Below are 19,919 nucleotides of genomic sequence, written 5' to 3'. Positions count from 1 at the left end.
ACTGTAAATTGAATTTTAAACCTAGAAATCATATAGATCTATCTATCTAGAGAGATATAGATAGATAAATCTATCTATATAGATAGATATCTATATATATATATCTATATAGATATATGTTATGAATCCAATAATTGCAACAAATTGTCAGATGATTGATTGTTGACATGTACATAACTATTTAATATAGGTGGAAATGCTTTATTGTAAACTGTAAATTGAATTTTAAACCTAGAAATCATATTTAAAGCTGCTTTTGGGTTGGTAGATGCGGCAACGCTCCCGTCCCCCCCCTTCAGCGTGTAAAACAGGCGCGTACAATCCCACGAGACGCTTCTGACTGTGAAACAGATTTCTGTCGTTGCCTTGTGTACTAGAGGATGGGAAGGCTGTGCACTTTATCTGTAGGAAGACCTAATCGAGAAATCTCTATTTTTAATTATAGCGATGACTAGAGGTGATTGCTGCCTGTTTTCCCTGTCCCCTCTTGTTTGCCTTGAGCTTTTTCTAATGGACATGAGGAGCCGGAAAGAAATATGTCTGAATGTGAAATCTCCTTCAGAGCTTTGCACAGGACGCTGGATGCTGTCTTACATGCATAACTGTAATATGTTGTTACCTTATTAATAAAGCCTGTCGCTTTGTGGAAAGCTCACATCAGCATGGCCGTTCAGGGGCTTCTCAGGCTGGCAATGAATTCCTGCCACACTCACGGGGGCTTCTCACCATTTGCATGGCACCGGTCCACACCTGTGCTCCTAGTTCACATGAAGACCTCCTCACAGGCCATATCCCAGTATATTCCAGTATGTGCAGTGTTCAGCCCCACTTCACACGGGAGACCCCAGAGAAGACCCGGGGGCTGTCATTTGTGTATTGGCTTTGGAAAAGCCCTCCAGGCTTCCACTGCAGGTTTGTACCAGTGGTCCCAGTTCACATAAAGACCTCCCCGCAGGCCGTATCCCAGTATATTCCAGAATGAGCAATATTCAGCCCTTCTTCGCACTGAAGCCCCTGGAGAAGGTCCGGGGGCTGCCATGGGAGGTTTCAGTGCATTGGTTTAGAAAAGCCTGTCAGGCTTCCTCTTCCTTTAGAGGTTTGTGCCAGTCCATACCAGCGGTCCCAGTCCACATAAAGACCTCCCTGTAGGCTGTATCCCAGTATGTTCCCTCCTCAGCCACCCCAGGGATGGTCCAGGGGCTGCCACAGCTGGTTTCAGTGCATTGGCTTCGGAAAGCCCGACAGGTTTTCTCCTCCTTTAGGGTTGTGCCAGGCCATACCAGTGGTCCCAGTTCCCATGAAGACCTCCCCATAGCCTGTATCCCAGTATAGTCCACAATGAGCAATATTCAACCCCTCCTCACGCAGGGATGGTCCAGGGGCTGCCATGGGAGGTTTCAGTGCATTGGCTCCAGGCTTTTGCTAGAGGTTTGTGCCAGTCTGGACCAGTGGTCCCAGTTCCCATGAAGACCTCCCCACCGGCCATATCCCAGTATAGTCCAGGATGTGCCTCAGGCAGGCCAGGGGTTAGGGTTGTGGGGGGCTGCCATGGGAGGCTGCAGCTTCCTGCAGGGGTGGTGCCAGTCCCTGCAGCAGGGGTGCCAGGTCCCATGAGGACGCCCTGCGCCCCCTGGCCCAGTCCATCCCAGTATGAGCCCCGTGCCACCCCTTCTCCTGCAGGGGAGGGCTGGGGGCAGGTCAGTGGCTGGAAGAAAAGCCCCGCAAGCTGGTGCTGGAGGTGATGCCAGTGCACCCTGGGGTCCCAGTGCCCTGTGTCGTGGGTGCAGTGTCCTGTTCACCCCCCGTCCCACCTCAGGCCCAGGGGCGTGACAGGACCTCCCCGCCCGCAGGGGCGCTGACGGCCGGGCAGGCGGCTGCGCATGCCTGGCGCCTGCGCAGTGGCGGTGGTGGGAGGGCATGGGCACGCTGGTCTGTGCCGCCCGGTCCCTGGCGCGCTGCATGGCGGGTCCCGCTCCCGGCCGGGCCCCGCGCCTCGGCACTCACGACGGCAGGTTCCACTGCGACGAGGCGCTGGCCTGCGCCCTGCTGCGGGTGCTGCCCCGCTACCGAGTACGGACCCCCTGGACTGCCCCCCCACTGTCCGCTAGGACCCCCCCACACACACCTGGGACCCCCGCTCCGCCCCCCTCGGTCCTCAGACCCCCACCTTGTACTCTCTCCCCCTCGCCTTGCCACACCCCCCCGCACCTGGGACCTCTCCCCACATCTAGGACCCCCCTGCACCGGGAGACCCCCCCCACCATGGGATGCGTGACCCCCTGCACTGCCTCCTCTGAGACCGCCTGCTACAGCCTGGCTCCCCTCTGCGGGATCGACCCCTCCCCACGCAGCACCCTGGGGTCTGTGCCTTCCCCTCCCCCTCCCCCAGCTTGTCCCGGGGCTTTGGGGTCTCCAGGGCTCCCACCTGCCTTACGGGGACACTGGTGCAGGTGGGGCTGGGGGTGTTTGCAGGTCTCATCCCCAGTGCGTGGGGGGGGGACGAGACTCACCCATAGGGATCAGCTGCTGGGGGCTCCAGCCCCCTCACAGGCACCTTCCCGCCCCCAAGGATGCAGAGATCGTGCGGACGCGAGATCCCCAGCTGCTGGCCCAGTGCGACGTGGTGGTGGATGTGGGCGGCGAGTACGACCCGCAGCGGCACCGCTATGACCATCACCAGAGGTGAGCCCGGGCCACTTTCCCGTCTCCCTTCGCAAGAGGGAGCGGGCCAGAGGCTGAAGCGTGACACTGGCCCTCCGGACACCAGCTTGGCCCCATGGCTGCTGGGAACCCCAGTGGCTTGGCTTTGCCCTGCCTCAGTTTCCCCTCCTTGGACTCTGAGCCGCGGGGTCCGTGCAGTACCTGGCGCCACAGGGTCCCTCTGGGTGTGCTGGGGGGTGAGGGAGGCCACGGGGCTGATTCTCGGGCTGGGCAGGTCCTTCTTGCAGTCCATGCACGACTTGAGGCCCGACAAGCCGTGGACGACCAAGCTGAGCAGTGCGGGGCTGGTGTATTTGCACTTCGGCTCCCAGATTCTGGCCCACCTGCTGGGGCGCGCAGAGGACGACTGCGTGGTGCGGGTGCTGTATGATAAGGTACGTGGCAGGGGGGTGCTAGGGGAGTCTTAACAGTGACTGCCCTGTGCAGGAAAGGTCCCTGCTCTACATGCTCCCTCCCCTCCCGAACCTGGAAACAGGGCAGAACCCAGGAGTCCTACCTCCCTGCCCCTACCCGCTGCCACTGCATTGGCACAGCTTGTGGTGTACTCTGAGGCACCCCACAGCACCCTGGTTGAGGATTGCTGCGCTAGACCCCACTTGCTAGGGAGAGACACATGACATCCACGGCCTCCTAGGCTTCCCTTGGCACTCTTCCGCCAGCCATGCTTGCTCCGGCGGCATTGCCAGCCTACGGGGTCTTCTCTGTGGCACAGTGGGTCACGGGAAAAGGCGACCCTCAGGGCAGGCTCAGATCTGGACTCCTCGGGGACAGGAGGGACGGTCCGCTGAGCCCTACCACCTCCTTCTGCCCTGGCAGCTCTATGAGAACTTCTTGGAGGAGATCGATGCCATCGACAATGGAGTGGCGCAGTGGGACGGGGAGCCCCGCTATGCCATGACCACAGCCCTGAGCACTCGCGTCGGCTTCCTCAACCCTCGCTGGAATGACCCCAATCAGGACACTGAGGTGAGGCCTGTAGCGGATTGGGGTGGGAGCAGGGAAGAGAGAGCAATTCGTGAAAGCAAAAGTGCCCCTGAAATCGTTCAGCCGTCGCTGGGGGGGGGGGATGTGACATCTTCAAAGATGTCGCTGGGCACATGTAGAGGGAGGAGCTGATCCTGGCATAGGTCAGGCTGTACCGTGGTCACACATGGAGGGGGAAGAGCAGATGAAGGTAGGGGGTGGGCTGGACCATGAGGCAGGGAAGCAGATACAGGTGACCTGTCCCATGGACCCGTGTGTAGAGGAAGAAGCCACACTGGCGTCAGGGCTCACAGCCTCACCAGCTGGCAACCAGCTGGACCCACTCCCCCTCATGGTGCCCATCCATGGCAACTGCTCTTCCTTTACACAGTAGAGCTGAGCACCGTCCAGGGATGCCCTGGAAGGTGGGTGGCAGAGTGGGCCTGACTCTGTGCCTGGGCTAGGCTGCTCCTACACCAGCTGTCGTCCCCGCCCCCCACAGGCCCAGTTCCAGAAGGCAATGGAGCTGGTGAAGGCTGAGTTCCTGGACCGGCTGGATTATTACCACCACGCCTGGCTGCCTGCCCGCACCCTGGTGGAGGAGGCCATTCAGAAGCGCTTCGAGGTACCTTCTGCCCTGGGGAGGCACCCTGGCCTTCTACAAGGCTATTGCTAAGCCAGAACCTGCTCCCACAACACAGGGCTAGAACCCAAGAGTCCTCGCTCCCAGCATGGACCCTGCTGGGATGGTCTCTGCTCTTGCCAAGTGTGTGGGTTTCCTTTGGCAGTAACAATTATCTATACTATGGAGCTTGTGGGCATCACAGATGAAGGGCAGGCGAGGGTCCACTCCCAGTCAGCAAAGTGAGGGGAGCTGGAGGGGTGGGGTACCAGGTCCCAGCAAGGGAGTATTGACGTCCTGGGTGAGGCACAGAGCCCCATGCTCCTCCCTGCTCCTCTCTTGCCCAGGTGGATCCCAGTGGGGAGATCCTGGTGCTGCCAAGTGGCAGCTGCCCCTGGAAGGAGCACCTCTTCAGCCTGGAGGCAGACCTGGCCGTGGAGACGCCCATTAAGTTCGTGCTGTACTCGGACCAGAACGGGCAGTGGCGCGTACAGAGCGTCCCTGCCGCGCCGCACAGCTTCAACAGCCGGTAAGGCCCCCCCACCCCATGTACTCTCAAGGTGGGGGTAGTGGAGTCTGAGCTGGCTACTGCCTGTCTACAGGAAGGGTAGATCAGAGGCTGGCACATGGCCCTAAGTGATTTAGAAGCTTCAGTCCCATTTAGGGGTCTGAGGGCTGAGACCCCTAAATCTTTTAGGCTGAGTGATTTGCCCCAAATCTCATGGGAAGCTGGTGGTGAAGTGGGGCTAGGGGCCTACCCTTGTCTGTGCAGCTCTGGCATGGGCTGCCAGCCCCTGCCTGTCCCTAACTCCTTCCCTCTCCGGGCACAGGCTGCCCCTCCTGGAGGCATGGCGCAGCCTCCGTGACCAGGAGCTCTCACAGCTGAGTGGGATCCCCGGCTGTGTCTTTGTGCACACCAGTGGCTTCATCGGGGGCAATCAGACACAAGAAGGCGCCTTGCTGATGGCGCAGAAGACACTAGCGCTGCAGGCAGCACTGGACTCGCAGGGCAGCTGAGACCCAGAACTCCCCCCCAGTTTGGAGGGGAGGGGAATGGAGGATCCCCTGTCTTGCCAGTAGCTCAGGCTGGGGGCAGGAAGAGCCAGCAGCTCCCTGAGGCACTGAGCGGTGCAGTGTCTATTGGACTACAGCAGGTGCTAGCTGAGAGAATCATCCTTATGCAGAGAGGACTAAATAAAGTGGCACAACTGGGCACTGGGTTGGTCTGTGCTGGTGCTGGAGGGAGGTGGCTTATTTGGGGTGAACTGCCTGGGCTGGCTCTAGAGAGACATGAGGGGAGGCTGCCTGGGCAAGCCACACATCTGGGGCATGAGATTCTATGTGACTCCAAGATAGACCTGTGTGCCCAGAGCATGGCTGTCCTGGCACTGCAGGAGGCTAGCAAAACCTGCCTGGGGACTCTCTGAGGAAGCCAGCCTGCGCACCACCTATGCCAAGGGCATCCAGCTGCATCCATGCGAGGGGGCCTGAGGGACCTGAAAGGGAGAGTGACCTGGGTCTGAGCAGGGGTTTTCTCCAGTTTCTCTCACTTGTGGTCAAGTCTGATCCAGAAACTGTGTCCTTCCCTCCCCTGCAGGAACAGGTTGGGTCCCTTTGTGAATGTGGCTGAAATGAGTCTGCCCTGCCCCAATCCCTGGGTGCCACAGCCCAGCATCAGGGTCAGGGTGGGGGGGTCCTATACAGCTCTGCTCTTGGGGCATAGGGCTGGGCAGGCCCCAGAGTGCCAGGAAGGGGAAGAGAGGCACCAGCCCATTCCCACCCCCTTGAGCTCCTAGCGTGGTGGGGCAGAGCTCACAGCCATCCCCAGGTACCAGGGTCCTGCGGCTTGGAGGATGCACCCCAGGCCTGGGCAGAGGCAAACCAGTGGTACCCTCACTTCTGCTTCAGGTTCACCCCTACTCTAGCCCCAGCCCCAGCCCCTGGGCTGCTGTGAACCACAAAGACCTGGGGGCTGAGCCCCCTCCACCTCTAACCCTTTGCCTGCTGGACTCCAGCTGCCCAGAGCCCTGTGGTCCCCAGCCCTGCCCTACAGGCTCTGCCAACCCCTCACATAGGCACTTGTGCTGGGGTAGTGGGTGGGGGTATATAGAGGGATAGGGCACTGCCTGGGCTCCCCTTGCAGTGCTCAGCACTAAGCTGGGCACAGCTCTGGTCTGCAGCAATCCAGCCCAGGACCTGGGCCCATGCAATCAGTTAAGCTGCTTTTATATAATGCTGGTTTGAGACGCCCCAAGGAAGAAAGGTCACCTATACAGGACACCTAGGTTCTACTCCTTACAGACCTTAAAAGAGCCCCTTCCCTGCTCTAGCCAGCTGCACATCTGTATGCAACACAGCACCAAGGAGGTAAAGTCAGTTGCCAGGAATGAACTCAGGCCCTTCGGATTCCAAGCCAGGAGTCTGCTCTACAGAGACCCAGACCCCAGCGCAGTAGCTGGATTCAGATGCTTCTAGAGATCCCAGACACAAAGGGAGACAAAGCTTGACCTTTAATCTGCATAGCACCACACAGGCTGCTATGTCCACCCACACAGAACAGAGGTGTCCCCAGCCCTGCACAGACAGCACTGGAGAAAAATCCATTCAGTCCATCCAGCAGCTCCCACCCAATCCCTGCACATGTCCCCACTGGAAGGGAAAAGCCACTTCAGGTCAGGCTCAAGGAGGAAGCAACAACCACAAGGTGTCCTATGGTTACCCAGCATTGCAATCCAGTTTTACTCGGAGGTCCAGAGGGGCCTGAACAGCAGTCTGACCCCAGGCCCCCGAGCATCAGGCTTCACAGCTCTGAGAACAGGGGCTGCTCCCGTACCCTGGTGCTGCTTCTGCTCAGGGATGCCATGGGACTGTGGCTGGGGCTGAAGCAAGGGAACTGGGCACCCACAAAGAAGAAGGGGATATGGCTGATCCGTCCTGTAGACCAGCACTGGGTGGGAGAAGAAAGAGAGAGAAAATACAGCATGAGCACCGAACCAGCACTGGGCACACCAGCCCTCTGCCCTATCAGAGCTCAGCTCTGATGCCATCTGTCCACACCATCAGCCTCATGGCTGTATGGCAATGGACCCCAAGTCAGGGTAGAGGCAATGGGTGTATTCCCACTGCCAGCAGAGCTAGCCATATCCCACCCCACCACATCCAGAGCTAGCTTCTGCTGCTATCTGGCCACTCCAGGAACAGCCTTCCTGCTGGAGAGTGTGTGCCAAGAAGAAATTGACTTCACCCATCAGGGTCTGTGCAGGGAGTTGGGAAATCTTGAGGCCAATCTCAGCTAAGATAAGCTAAGCTAAGCTAAGCTAAGCTTAAGCTTAAGCTAGCTGGCCTTGCATGCCTGGAAAAGTCCATAACAAAGCTGCACTCACCACAGTCAAGAGGGCCCCCTTCTTAAAGCAGGGATGGAAAGCAATGAGCTGTGGCTGAGCTCCCTGCTCACCCTGTACGAAGCCACTGGAGAGAGAAAAAACAGTTACTGCCTAGGTAGCTCTGTGCTGATCGCAACAGATCAGCCCCCTTCACGATGGGCATCAGTATGGGCTATGGGGCTTAGACCTCCTCTGGCCCTCATGCCTGGCTAGGAAAGCAGCAGTAAAGCTACTGCATTTTCTTCTCAAGTGGGGGTAGGAGCTAAAGGCTGAGTCACACCTCAGACGGACTTAAAAACTTGACAACTTCAGAGGGGGCAGGCAACTGCTACTTGGTGTCTACCAGCTGATCTGATGCACCCAGGTCCCTAGACACTTGGTGCAGACAGAAACAGTGCCTAAACTGTGTTAATTCACCACTGAATGAAACTGCAGTCAACTGCAGCAGTTCAGCTCCCAGATGGGGCAGCTGTGAAGCACTTAAGTACTTTAATTCTGGTGTGCCCAGCCTGGAGCACATAAGCCACAAGTGCCACTCCACTATTGGCTCATGTACCTTGTGTGTGTGTGTGGCACACAGTAAATTAGGGAAGGGACTCGCAGCTCAGGCAGGAAGCAGGGGAAGGAGATCAGAGTGGCACTCAGGAGGGTGTGGAGCTAATTTGTAGCCTGCCTGCCAAGGAGGCTGGCCCCACTATTTTATTGTTGGTCCATCTACACCCTCTGAAGGAAAAGCACCAAGAACAGGACATGTTCTCATGCCAGAAATCACACTGGAGAAATGGTCCTGCTCAGACAGGAGCCAGGGGTTTGGTGGAGAAGTCCTATAGCTGTGAAATGTCCAGCAGAACAGTCCCTCTGCCTTTGAAATCAAAGGGCTACCATTTAAACCAACAACACACCATGGCAGGAGTTCAAACACTGGGCTGTTGCGAGTACGAAACACAGCGATGACTGTCCTGCTTCCAGGGTTTCCTGGAAAAGAAGAAAAGACAAGAAAGTGGTGTGTTAGTTGTTATGACTGAAAAACAGAAACAGCTGTGCAAGTTAGAAGGGGAAAACCATGAGAGGGTTGGAGAAGGCAAAGGCACGAGCACACAGGAAACAGCTGTGTGACAGCACACACCCGCAGGACTGTGGATAACACTATTAGCAAGCTTCATCTCATTTGCAAAAGGATCCCACTGGCTGACACATCCACCTTCCTCCTCTGCTTGACAGCTCTGAACCAGACTGCCACAAAGCTGGACAGAAACGAACTTAACCTCCCGTCCTTTGGAACACACAGCTAAAAAACTGGGGAAAGCAATGTCTGAGATGGGGCTTTCCAAAGCACTCATGTGATGTACCCCAATGGGTCTTGGACGCCACAGTGCTTAAATATATGGAGCAGGCATAGGGGGATTAGAGCAGGATCCTGGGAACCAGGGGTCTGGGCCTAGGTCCCTGCTTCTCCACACACTTCCTGTGCAAGGGGGCAGGTCAGTTTGTACCCAACCACCTCGCAATCCCCACACAAGGGAGTGAGGCAGGCAGCACCATTCTGGCTACTGCACAGATGCGCAATGAGGTACAAAGGCTAAGGGATGCCCAATATCACAGAGGACATGTCATGACAGGGCTGCGTGGGCCAAGTCAGGGTCCCCCCGAGGCCCAGGCTGGCATCCTAAGCAGGGGCCAGCTTCTCCCCTTCAGGAAGTCCCACCCCAGATGGCCAGGGCCAACCCTCTGCTCAAATCTGTCTCATCTCCCCTTTCTGACTCCTGCCTCAAGTACCTTGTGTATTATTTGGCTCCCAGGTTCACCACTTGTCCCTGTTTAACATTATGCCAGGTGTGGAGACTGGACCTGCTCAGGCTCTATCTAGGCAGTACAGATCCAGAGTCCCAAGGAAGGGCCCATTCTGGGCTGGAGAGATGGATGGATGCAGAGTTTTACCTCTGATGATGACTGCAAGCCTCTCGCCACTAGGGTCCCAGACCATGGAGTGTACTTCCCCGCCAATTCTGCAACCAACATACAGGGAGTTAAGAGCAACTTGCACTAAGGCGGGGGAGACTCAGACTACACCTATACCACTCCGGCTGGCAGACGATTCACTGCCAGGATCCTTGTATACCCATCCCACTGCAGCACCACAAGTTCCACAACTAGCTGGGCTCACAACTGTGCACAGACCCTCTGTCTCTGCGGTGGCGTGGCTCTGTTCCAGGCAGCCCTGTGCCTGTCTAAAGGGAACAGAGGAGCACAGCTGGGTTATGCTAGCCTCTGAAGCTGGGTTGAAGCCTTTATGCCAAGACACAAGTGACATGGCTCAGCTGAGAGCAGCCTTGATGGCCACCCCAGAGATGATCCAGAAGTGCAAACACCTGGAAAAGCCTCGGGACCAAGACTATGGGTGATGACATGAGACCCTGCACAAAGAGTGAAAAGGCACTGCACCTGGTTTCCAACTGGCTCTGGCAGATGTCACCAACCTCCATGGAAAATACCTCAAAACAAGAGCTGGAGGCAAACATGCGGGATGCCTCAAATCACACTACATCTGGATACATGCACAGATGCGCAATGAGGTACAAAGGCTAAGGGATGCCCAATATCACAGAGGACATGTCATGACAGGGCTGCGTGGGCTGAGTCAGGGTCCCCCGAGGCCCAGGCTGGCATCCTAAGCAGGGGCCAGCTTCTCCCCTTCAGGAAGAGACAAACTGCCTGGACACGTATATGTGTATATGGCCATCTGCATCTTCCACTTGGGGCTTGAACATGCATAGCTGCTCCCAGCAGTCGTACCTTCCCTCCCTGCAACACTGCTGTGTGCCCAGTTCTCACCTCTCCTCCCCATACACCGTCTCAAAGGTGGTCTCTGACAGGTCTGCCACAATAGATGCCGTCTTGGGCCCTCCTACTTGCCCCTGCATCTCTCCTGCAAGAGAATAAGATGGAGGAAGATGAATGCTGCCACTCAGACAGGGCTCATGAAGTCACAGAGCTGTGTGTGAAGCAACACAGACCACCAGCACTTTGCGCCCACCACTAGGAGGAAGATCAGGGTGACAAACATGCAACAGGTAGCTTGCCTCCCAGGTCTGCACCACAGGAATCTGCAGTCTGGATTTTTTGCAAAAGGCTCATGAGAAAGAGGTCCTGCTCAATAGGAGATCCCACCACATGCTACAAGAACTGGGGTGTGGCCCATGTCCCAGCCAAGCTTCGTAACAGATTATTCTGTTCTGCCTCTCTAAAATTCTCCCTGCAGGTCTGAGTGCATAAAAAGCTTTCTCTGCTCCATGGGCTAAGCTAAGTCAGTGTGCAGCATTCATCTATGCCGTTTGAAAAATAAATTAGTCGCATCCCACCCAGAGACAACTGCATTATGGCTTAGGAAGCCATGGAGGGGAGTGGGGGCAAACTCACCTTTGTACTCTGAGAAGGACAAGGAATAAATGACTGACTCCCCCAGAACTGTAAAGAGCAAGCGGCTGCCATCAGGGCTCCAGCAGCCTGTCTGAGAGGGGAAAAAAAATAAAATAAAATCAGAGACACGCTTAAACCAGACAGCAGCGCTCAGGGTCTGTAGGCCAGTAACCTGGACCTGAAATTCTACAGACATTACACCTTCAGCACCCAAGTCCTGTCTCTGGATCTGGCTCTAAGTTCCCAAAGCAGCTAGGGCTGGTCTTGCCCTGGGGAGTGAAGGGCGTGCACTGGGCAGCTCAACCCACGCAGTTAGGGCATCCACTGCTATGAATCTAGCACACATGGCAGGATAAGGGGCTCAGTTTTCAGCTGCTCATCTCTTCCCCACCCCAAGACCCAGTCACTCGACTCTCTTCCTCTCTTTAGCTCTGACCCAGGAGCATGTCTACCACCACTGGGCACCAAAGTACCTGGCAACGGCCCTTGATGGTTGGCCACCTCTCACACGTCCACATCTGGGCTTCCCACACCCTGAAAGACAAGGTTTGGAATCAGCTCTTAAAACCTTTGGAGATGTTGGAGATGGACAGTCCAGCCCTGATCCTCCCCCTCCGTATACCATCCTAAGAAATCATTTAAGAACATTGAGCTTACATGCCAATAGCGGCGCACATAACCCTGCCTGGGAACCCTTACTTCATACCATGCTCCCCATGGCCCTCAGCACCCACCTGAACACGGCCGAGGGTGTAGCGGCCAGCACCTTGCTGCCATCTGGTGACCAAGCCAGATGGGTGACCCCGCCCCCTCCAAACCACTGCAGCTGGACACAGTTTTCGGTGGACACATCCCACACCTGGAGAGACATAGAAAAGAGGGGAAGAGGAATATACTGGCCGGTGGGGGAAAAGCTGGAAACTAGAGAAGATCTAGGCATTGCTGCTGGGTTCAGTTGTCTCCCTGGTAGGTTTTTCCTACAAGGGGAGAGTGTGACAAACACTGGCCATGCTTATGGTATTAAGCTCTGCTGTGGATCTGGGAGGGAATCATTTCCCAGTGGGTAGAGCTGTAATCTGCTTGTTTGTGGGAGACATCTCCTTGCTCTGTGCAGCTCTCTAAGCCCGTCCTGGTAAGGGAGTCTCACATAGCAAGTTCCAGCCTCACTGGCTGCAATCACTGGCCCACAGCCACTTCCAGCAACTTGGCTTGCCCCCATCAGATTAAACAAGCTACCTCCCTCAGGCTCTTCCTGACCCAGGAAACAAGGAGTGTCTGGGGCTTTCACAACCAAGCTGCTACCAAGTGAGAAGTATGGGTCTATGGAGAAATCTAGATATTGTTGATGAAGAAAGGAAAGAGGTGCTGGGTTGGGCCAGACCTGCTCAATGTGCCTCAGTCCCCACCTATAAACCCCACCTTGCTACTAGTATCTTAAAGGCCCCCCTCTCGCTATCCCTACCTTGGGCACCACCCAGGCAGCACTGCTAATGCCCCATCAGATCTAATTTCTCATCCCCGCCCCCCCACCATGCCAGTTGTGGATCCTCCACAGTGCTCTGCTCTGAGACCTCAGCTCAGATTGAGGACACCCCCTGCTGTTCCAGTGTCTCCCAGAAGAGCTGGCTACTGCTGCAGAACTGTGGAGCAAACTGAATGCCTTAGGAGGCTCTGAGCCCCTGAAGCAATGAGGCTAGGTCCATCCAGCAAAGAGCACCAGAGGCATTGCAAGCTCCACTCCAACCCCCACAGTGAACAACAAGGAGGTGGCCATTACTCACAAGCATGGCTGTGTCAACCGGCGAGGCTGAAAGCAGCATCCCCCCGCTGGGCGCCCAGGCCAGGCTGGTGACGGGACTGTGACCAGGATGGGAAAGCACCTGTGCACAACCAGAGGAAGGCCTGGGGGTGGACAGGAAGTAAATAAATAAAGGCTAGCACCATACAAGCTGTTTGGGACCTGTTCCAGAAAGGACAAAGCAGCTAGTTGGTGAGTCTTTACTCCTGAGCTTTGGCCCAATGTCCAGAGGATCAGGCCTCGTCAATAAGCTGCTTCGCGAACCTGGACAAGAGGAGCACTACAGCTCTGATAAGTGCATGAAATTTGGGCAATGCCTCGTGTGGTGCTCGCAACATGGGGGAGCAGCATGTGGGCCCCCAACCCCTCCCCAGTGGCTAGTTACCTGGTGGAAAGGGAAGTGGGGTCCAGGTGCCACACCAGCACGCAGCTCTGGCATGCCACAGCGAGGATGGAGGCGCACAGTGGCTTCCAGGCCATGGAGGCCACATTTCTCTGCAAGCGATGCTTCAGGGTGGGTACTGTGGCACTGCAAGAAAGCAAAAAGCAACATGGGACAAGAGCACAGCAGGACTGCCTGATCTCCCCACATTTGCTACTGAAACATCCAGCTCAATATTCCTAGCAGGGGTGGTGACTGAGTGCACATGCATCCTAAACTAAGCTAGCCAGAGCATTCTGGTCCTAAAGCACCTCTGCTCTAAATGGAAGTGCAGGGAGACCCAGGGTTAGGAGCCAGCCTGGGACATGGAGACCTAGATTCCAATTCCCTGCTCCACAAAAAGCTTCCAGAGCGACCTCAGAGACAGCCCTTTATTCCGGTAAGACAGGAAGCTGGCTGAGCCCCAGCATAAATATGCTATAAGTTGTGAACTGCTTCCCTAAGTCAGGTCTGCAGACACCAAACAAGTCACACAGGTCTGCTGCCAGGGGGAGGCTACACAACACCAGGTGGACTGAAAGCAGGGGGATCTGGCCTCAAAATAAACCAGAACACACCAACACCTAGGAAACTTCCTACCCACGTGGCCACCCCAGAAGCTGAGTGAAGACACCTCCTTGTACCAGCATGCTTGGTCACCGCCTTTCTGCTGTGCTGATCCCACTCCCAGCAGTCCTCCACACAGTGCCCAGGCCCTGTCGGGGTCTAACTCTGGGCAAAAAAAAAAAAAAAAAAAAAAAAAAAAGGTATAGATGCATCAAAAAAAAATAAGTTGCCAGTGCACAGGACAGCCCAGCTGCAACACTCAGTGGTTCAAGGGGACGGGGAGATGACAGCGCACCTAGTCTTGTTAAGCGGCATGCCTGGGACTGCCTGGGGCCTAGTCCCAAGGGTTGATTTGGCTGTAGCCAGCATGAAAGCCCAGCCAGGCATTGGAGCATGCCTGGGGGAACACCGGCTATGTTTCAGAATGAACTGGGAAAGTCTTCTCTTAAGAAAGCTTTTACTTGCCTGCTGAGACCCACTCGGAGAGTGGGGAGACCTGCAGGAGAAACAAGAAGCAGTGACACTCAGGGGGAAAGGGAGAGACACCGCCCCTAGCCAAGTCACTCATATGCCAGCAAGATGCATTCTCAGCTACTCTACTGGCTGTGCCATTGCATAGGAAGAGCATCATTCCAGGCCGCATGTCAGAGATGCTCTGCTCCCCTACTACTATGCCAGGAAATGAACCAGGGGCTCACTGATTTTTTTTGTCTCTCCCTTTCCAAGCACTGGATGAAGCACAGCAAAGCCACGCTCCCATGGCTCCCAAGTGCTCACAGCACAAGCAGGAACAGGGATAGACAGAGGTCTTCACACAAGCAGAGGCATAATAGCACTAGAACACAGAAGTATGATCACCACAGCTTTGAAACACAGACATCTTCACTCTGCTGCCTGCAAGACAGCAGCCTAATGCACCTCACCTGTTTGTGTTGTACACTCGGATAGAGTCATCCAATAGGGCAACAGCAAACTTGCTGGTATGGGGGTGCCAAGCAAAGGCCCGGATGGAGCAACCAGCCCTGGAAACACAAGAAAGGAAGGTCACATGTGAGAAACCGATGCCTAAGACTGGAGTCATACTGCCCTTCCTCCCTCCATATATGCTAGGAACTTGAACACCACAGCCATGGGCCACCCTACAGGCCTAAATTGATACACATGCTGCAGTCTTAACACACACAACTTACCAGTCCACTGCCTGGGAGAACTCTGCTATCATGTCTTCACTTGTTAGCTTTGAGGAAAGGAAAAATGGGAAAAGAATTAAGCACTTCAGTGGCAGATCAGGCCAACAGAGGGCAGTGTCAGTTTGTTTCCAACTGGCAACACCATCCTCCTGTTCTCCCCTTATAATGAAATGAGAGAAGGGGATGACTCGTGCCCTCTGCCTGTATGGTCTGTGTCTGGATTTCACTGGTAGGTCCCACAGACAGCTGTGACTTAATAGATCAGGCCAAGAGTCAGGCAACCTGGGCCCTCATTGCCAGCGCTTTACCAAGCCAGGTAGCACAAGCTACTTGTTCTCCAGGCCTCAGCTTTGCCCCTCTAATGATACCAACCCCCTGAGCAAAGAGATGAAAAAAATGCTGCACGTAAAAAGTTGCATTTTTATGGCTGATGTCACACTGCTAAGAGCTCCTGGCATGAGTCAGCCACCAATGAACATGCAGGCCTGGCTCATTTAACAGTAAAGTAACATAGTATGAATCCAATATTAGCATTCCTGCTCATGTGGCTAGAGACTGCACTTTATGATCAGGGCAACCCAACCCTCACTGAGCACAAGCAAGGATGGGAAGGCAGGCAGATGCACAGGCTGGAGCACTCACCGACAAATGGGGGAAGAGGGAGCCATGGAGAGAGGAAACCCAGTGGCACACAGCCAGGGCATAGCGTGATCCTGTCTTCACCCACTGGAGAACTAGAGAACAGACCTGAGTGAGAGGGTTGCCACTTCCCCAAAATGGGGGCATGCAATTGGATTCAGAGCCAACAGGAACCCAGGAATAGACACACCAGCATACCTCAAGGCAATATGGATGTAACAACAAGTCAGGTGTAATCCTGTAGTACTGTCCTTTCCCAAAGGACCCCCTAGGACCACAGAAATCCACATGCCTAGAGCTGAAAGGCAGCCAGGGAGGGAGAGGCAAGCCCCAGTGAAGAGCTGTAGGTCTCTAAGATCAGCTAGGGCCCATGAACAGTAATAGGCTCAGAGTGTGATTTGCTGGTTTAACAAGACAGCAAATTTCACACTGAGAATGGAAGGGAAATACAGTCCAGCCTCTGCAGCACTGGCTTATGGAACCCTTTGCCACTAGATGCTGCTGGGGCTATAAGTTTGGCAGGCTTCAAAAGAGAAGCAGAGACTTACAGAAATGAGACAGGTCCCAGGGTAAGGGTTAAAATGGCAGTGTCCAAACCCCCATGCTTGGGCAGAGATCAAAACCCTTCAGCTTCAGGGATTTAGTGGAGCGGTGAGGTAAGGGGAGGGCATTGACATGTCCAGAGGACGGCAGTGGTACAGAGCAGGGATGAGGGCATTAGGAGACTGCTACCCTATATCCCTCCAAGACACTGGATGGGGAAGGGAAATGCAACTTTGGCCCCAACTCACCTTCCTCCTCTGCGCTGGTGATCTCACTAAGCACCCCGCACACACCCACATCGCGCCTGGAGATGGAAAACTCGTAAGTCTCCTGTGTGCCAGCAGAATGGATGCCCTGGGTGATGACCCTTCCCCAGCACTGCTAGTCCCTAGCTTGGAACCCCTGAGCTCAAGTTTCTGCTCTGCTAAAGACTTCTTGAATGACTTTGAGCAAGTCACTTAGCTTCTCTGCCACACACTAAAGACAGCAAGATGCCCAAAACTGTCTCCACTTCCATAGCTCCAAACTGATCCAACCCATCCTACTGGGACCCCTGGCAAGACTGGACACTGAATCTGGTGGCAGGGCCCTGGAATCTAGACAGAGCTGCATGTTGTTTTGGAGCTGCCCACAAACCTGTTCCATTTTTTCCCTTATTGCCAAAAGCACCGAGCCCTGGCTCCCTTCCTCCAACAGCCACCTCCTGCCATCAGGCAACCCCATGGTCCAACACACCCAAATCCACCCTGACTTCCAGCTGCTGACACTTGCCACTACCCCGGGTAAAGACCATATCTATGCTTGCTGCCTCCCGACTCACTCTGACCCCATTCTCGGCTGTCCTTGGAACAAAAAAACTCCCCTCCCACAAAAACTTGCCAGCTCCCCTCCCCCATAACTCTCTCTGCTCTGAAATTCCAGGAGATTTAGGTGAAAAGGATCCTTCCACTTCTAGCAGCAATACAGCTGCCTTCACAGCAGCACAAGCTTTTCCTTCCTCGGTTCCAAACACACATTAAAGGACACCCTGTTTCTATCAATCGCTAGACCAGTGACGAGCACAGGTGAATGTGATGGGAAATAATTAGCGGCCACCAATACAATTAGGCTCATCTCAGGAATCCTAGTCACCCTTCTGCCTCCCAGCTCCCCAGTCCCATATTATTCATTGTTTGGCATCCCTACACACAGCCATAGCTCAATCAGGATGCCACTATGCCAGGTGCTGCACAGCTCCTTACAGAAAGAGCCCCTGTCCCAAAGAGCTGGTCGTCTATTATCTGACATCCACCCCCTTGCTCTTTCTGCAACTTACTCACCATGCATTGATGCACCTTTTCCAGAGGGATTCCCGGTGGTGGATGAAGGCAGGTTTTGTGCTGTGCTCCAGGCGGCTGTGAGCTTTCAGTGTCTCCTTGGGGATGGTCAGCGTAGGCAGGTCAGCCAGCTGCAGGCAAAAGAGCCAAAAATACAAAAAACTCTTAAGAATATGGTGCCAGATGGAAAGGTTTCTTAGTCCTGAAACCGTGAAGCAGCTGGAACAGACTGTTAGAACTGCAGCTGTGCCAGGGTGCCAAAGGTACCAACAGCAACTAAACACAGCCCGGCCTCAGAGCACTTCTGAGCAACCACAAGAGATGAATGCAGAGAAGCAGCTACGGAAGGACATGGAAACATCTTCCCTTTGTGCTTTACAATCCTTTAGGGCTAAGGACACAGTTAAAAGCAACCAGGCAACACCTGCCTTCTTTCTGGCTTGAATAAGGGGCGGGGGGGAGCCTTCCCACTTCAGCACCCCTCCTGTTGCAAACCACGGTGCTTCACCGCACAATGCTGACAACTGGGGTGGGGACCCATTGCTCCAGGGAAGGAAAAGTGGTCACTCAGAACTACAAGTACATGAGGCAGTGGTCTCCAGCCTTTAAGTAGGAGATCACCTCCGGCATTTAGGAGCAACCCGAGATCTACCTTATGCTGCCACCCAGCAGGTAAGTCTGTGGGAAGGCAGACTGAGATAGAAGGAGAAAAAAATTATTTGGAGGCAGCAGGTCAGTCCCACCCAGCCAGGGACCCCCCTCAACTTACCCCTGCTCCAGCCTCTGAGGCACCATCCCTCACCACAGGAGGCCTTGATCTAGCCCCCGTGCCTTCCCTCCCCCACAGACTGACCTGCTAAGTAGGAACACGCGTGTGCATGCACACAGGCACTCAGCCCCCCCGCCCCATCTTGCATCGACTCGAGATCGCAGGTGGATCAAGATCTGCTGGTTGCTGACAGCTGATCTCAGGGGGGTGCATCAGGACACACCCCACGCTCTCCCCCGCACCAAGGGAAGATGAGATCTAAATCACAAACTGCTGGAAGACCCTTTTAGACTGGACACAAGGAAAAAACAAATTTTTTACCATCCCAGTTTCCAGAGTCTGGAGTAGACACCCCCCAAAGTGGTGCAAGCAACTACTCTGGACGCCTCTACGAAATGCTGGGGTGCTCACCTTGCTGCAGTCCTCTGACCCCCGCTGGCGCCCTGGCCCTTGGGCAGGGGGCTGGACCCCATTGTCTCAAAAGGCCCCTTCCAGGCCCTATGGCGGGAACTACAGATTTCTACAGTGAACTAGATGATTTCTGTAGTGAACCATGAAACTCCCCCTTCTCCTCTGCTGCACCTCGGGGTGGGGGCAGGCAGCAAAACCCAGAGGGAGCAAGGGAGAGCTGGGGGGGAGCAATTTAACCCCTTGCGAATTAAGTTTCACGTGCAGCCCATGGGGTCGAGGCCACTCCAGGGAGGGAAAGCACCCGGCAGCCCCCTTCTCCCCGGGCCAGGGAGACTGGGCTCGGCCTCACCTGGCTCTGGAAAGGCAGCGGGAGCGTCTCCAAGACGCGGCCGGAGACCAGCGCGTTGTTGCCCTCGTAGAGGGTGACGTCCCCGAGCAGCGGCGGCGGAGGGAACAGCGCCAGGGAGCACATCCTGAGCGCCGGGCTCGGGAGAGAGGGGCTCGGTCCTGGAAACTCCCGCCCCTGAGGAGACCCGGCCGCGCCGTAATCGCCTCCGCGTTTCCCGGGCACGACTCCTCCACCTACGGGTCTTCGCGCGGGACAATCGCCCGCCTACGGGTCGCCGCACGGGACTTTCCGCGACACCGACGGGTGCCCGCGCGGAACCGCCCGCGCGAACAGGGCGGCCAGCAGGAGGAGGGAGGATAGGAATTAAAGGGGCCGCGGCCGCATTTCTGTGCCGGGCTCTCAGGGTCGCGTGGCTGCTCCGTGCCTCAGTTTCCCCGGGGTGCGGGGCACGAGGGCGGCAGCCGGCCCTGGCTTGGCTTTGGGGCGTCCTCGCCTGTGGGCGCGCGGGGGGGGCTGCCTGCACACGGCCTCCTCCTGCAGCTCACACCTGCGGTGTGCATGTGTGTGGGCGCGCATGTCTGCACACCTGTGTGTGTGACGTGCATGGGTTTGTGAGTGTGCACGCGTGTGCATGTCTGCGTATCTATCTGCAGTGGCGCTTCTGCCTGTGTCTCTGCACGCGAGCCACCAGCTGGGTGCATTCCTCCTTCTGTGTGTGCAAAATCCTGGGTTTTATCTGGGTATGTCCCTGTGTGTCACTCTGGCTTTCATCTGTGTGTGTGTACTTAAAATCCTGGCTGATGTGTGTGT

The 19,919-nt window shown here is 55.6% G+C and overlaps 2 protein-coding genes and 1 long non-coding RNA gene across 3 annotated transcripts in view; 1 reads left to right on the top strand and 2 right to left on the bottom strand.

Annotated features, from left to right (window-relative positions):
• The window catches only part of LOC109323514, a 2,293-nt gene extending 772 nt beyond the window's left edge, over positions 1–1,521 (bottom strand). Inside the window, exon 1 of the long non-coding RNA XR_002104685.1 lies at positions 620–1,521. This is a non-coding gene — a long non-coding RNA (uncharacterized LOC109323514). The remainder of the gene's footprint in view (positions 1–619) is intronic.
• A 394-nt stretch (positions 1,522–1,915) lies between these two features.
• On the top strand, positions 1,916–5,519 carry CUNH12orf10 (chromosome unknown C12orf10 homolog). Its single transcript, XM_019555041.1, has 7 exons — positions 1,916–2,070; positions 2,570–2,682; positions 2,936–3,095; positions 3,538–3,687; positions 4,187–4,309; positions 4,654–4,835; positions 5,137–5,519. The coding sequence occupies exons 1-7, from the start codon at positions 1,918–1,920 to the stop codon at positions 5,321–5,323; spliced, it is 1,068 nt and encodes a 355-aa protein (XP_019410586.1). The 5' UTR covers positions 1,916–1,917; the 3' UTR covers positions 5,324–5,519.
• Positions 5,520–6,794: 1,275 nt separating this feature from the next.
• Positions 6,795–19,391, bottom strand: AAAS (aladin WD repeat nucleoporin). The gene is made up of 16 exons (XM_019554999.1): positions 19,110–19,391; positions 17,584–17,711; positions 16,513–16,568; positions 15,725–15,816; positions 15,083–15,129; positions 14,816–14,914; positions 13,290–13,433; positions 12,888–13,008; positions 11,841–11,965; positions 11,580–11,640; positions 11,107–11,197; positions 10,522–10,615; positions 9,628–9,695; positions 8,592–8,664; positions 7,690–7,774; positions 6,795–7,253 (listed from the first exon to the last, which is right to left on the bottom strand). The coding sequence occupies exons 1-16, from the start codon at positions 19,230–19,232 to the stop codon at positions 7,107–7,109; spliced, it is 1,554 nt and encodes a 517-aa protein (XP_019410544.1). The 5' UTR covers positions 19,233–19,391; the 3' UTR covers positions 6,795–7,106.
• Between the last annotated feature and the right edge of the window lie 528 nt (positions 19,392–19,919).

The sequence above is a fragment of the Crocodylus porosus genome, unplaced genomic scaffold, assembly GCF_001723895.1.
Source record: "Crocodylus porosus isolate Cpor-Errol unplaced genomic scaffold, CroPor_comp1, whole genome shotgun sequence".
NCBI lineage: Eukaryota > Metazoa > Chordata > Crocodylia > Crocodylidae > Crocodylus > Crocodylus porosus.
The sequence above is the reverse complement of the archived record's forward strand: the minus strand, read 5'-3'. Positions and strand labels throughout refer to the sequence as shown.

Coding starts and splice junctions, on each gene's coding strand:
- CUNH12orf10 (XM_019555041.1), top strand. CDS start 1,918: ATGGGCACGCTGGTCTGTGCCGCCCGGTCCCTGGCGCGCTGCATGGCG. Junction 3,096..3,537: donor TGCGGGTGCTGTATGATAAG/GTACGTGGCAGG, acceptor CTGCCCTGGCAG/CTCTATGAGAACTTCTTGGA. Junction 4,836..5,136: donor CCGCACAGCTTCAACAGCCG/GTAAGGCCCCCC, acceptor CTCCGGGCACAG/GCTGCCCCTCCTGGAGGCAT.
- AAAS (XM_019554999.1), bottom strand. CDS start 19,232: ATGTGCTCCCTGGCGCTGTTCCCTCCGCCGCCGCTGCTCGGGGACGTC. Junction 11,198..11,579: donor CCATCAAGGGCCGTTGCCAG/GTACTTTGGTGC, acceptor TTCCCCTCTCAG/ACAGGCTGCTGGAGCCCTGA. Junction 7,775..8,591: donor GTGTTTGAACTCCTGCCATG/GTGTGTTGTTGG, acceptor TTCTCTCTCCAG/TGGCTTCGTACAGGGTGAGC.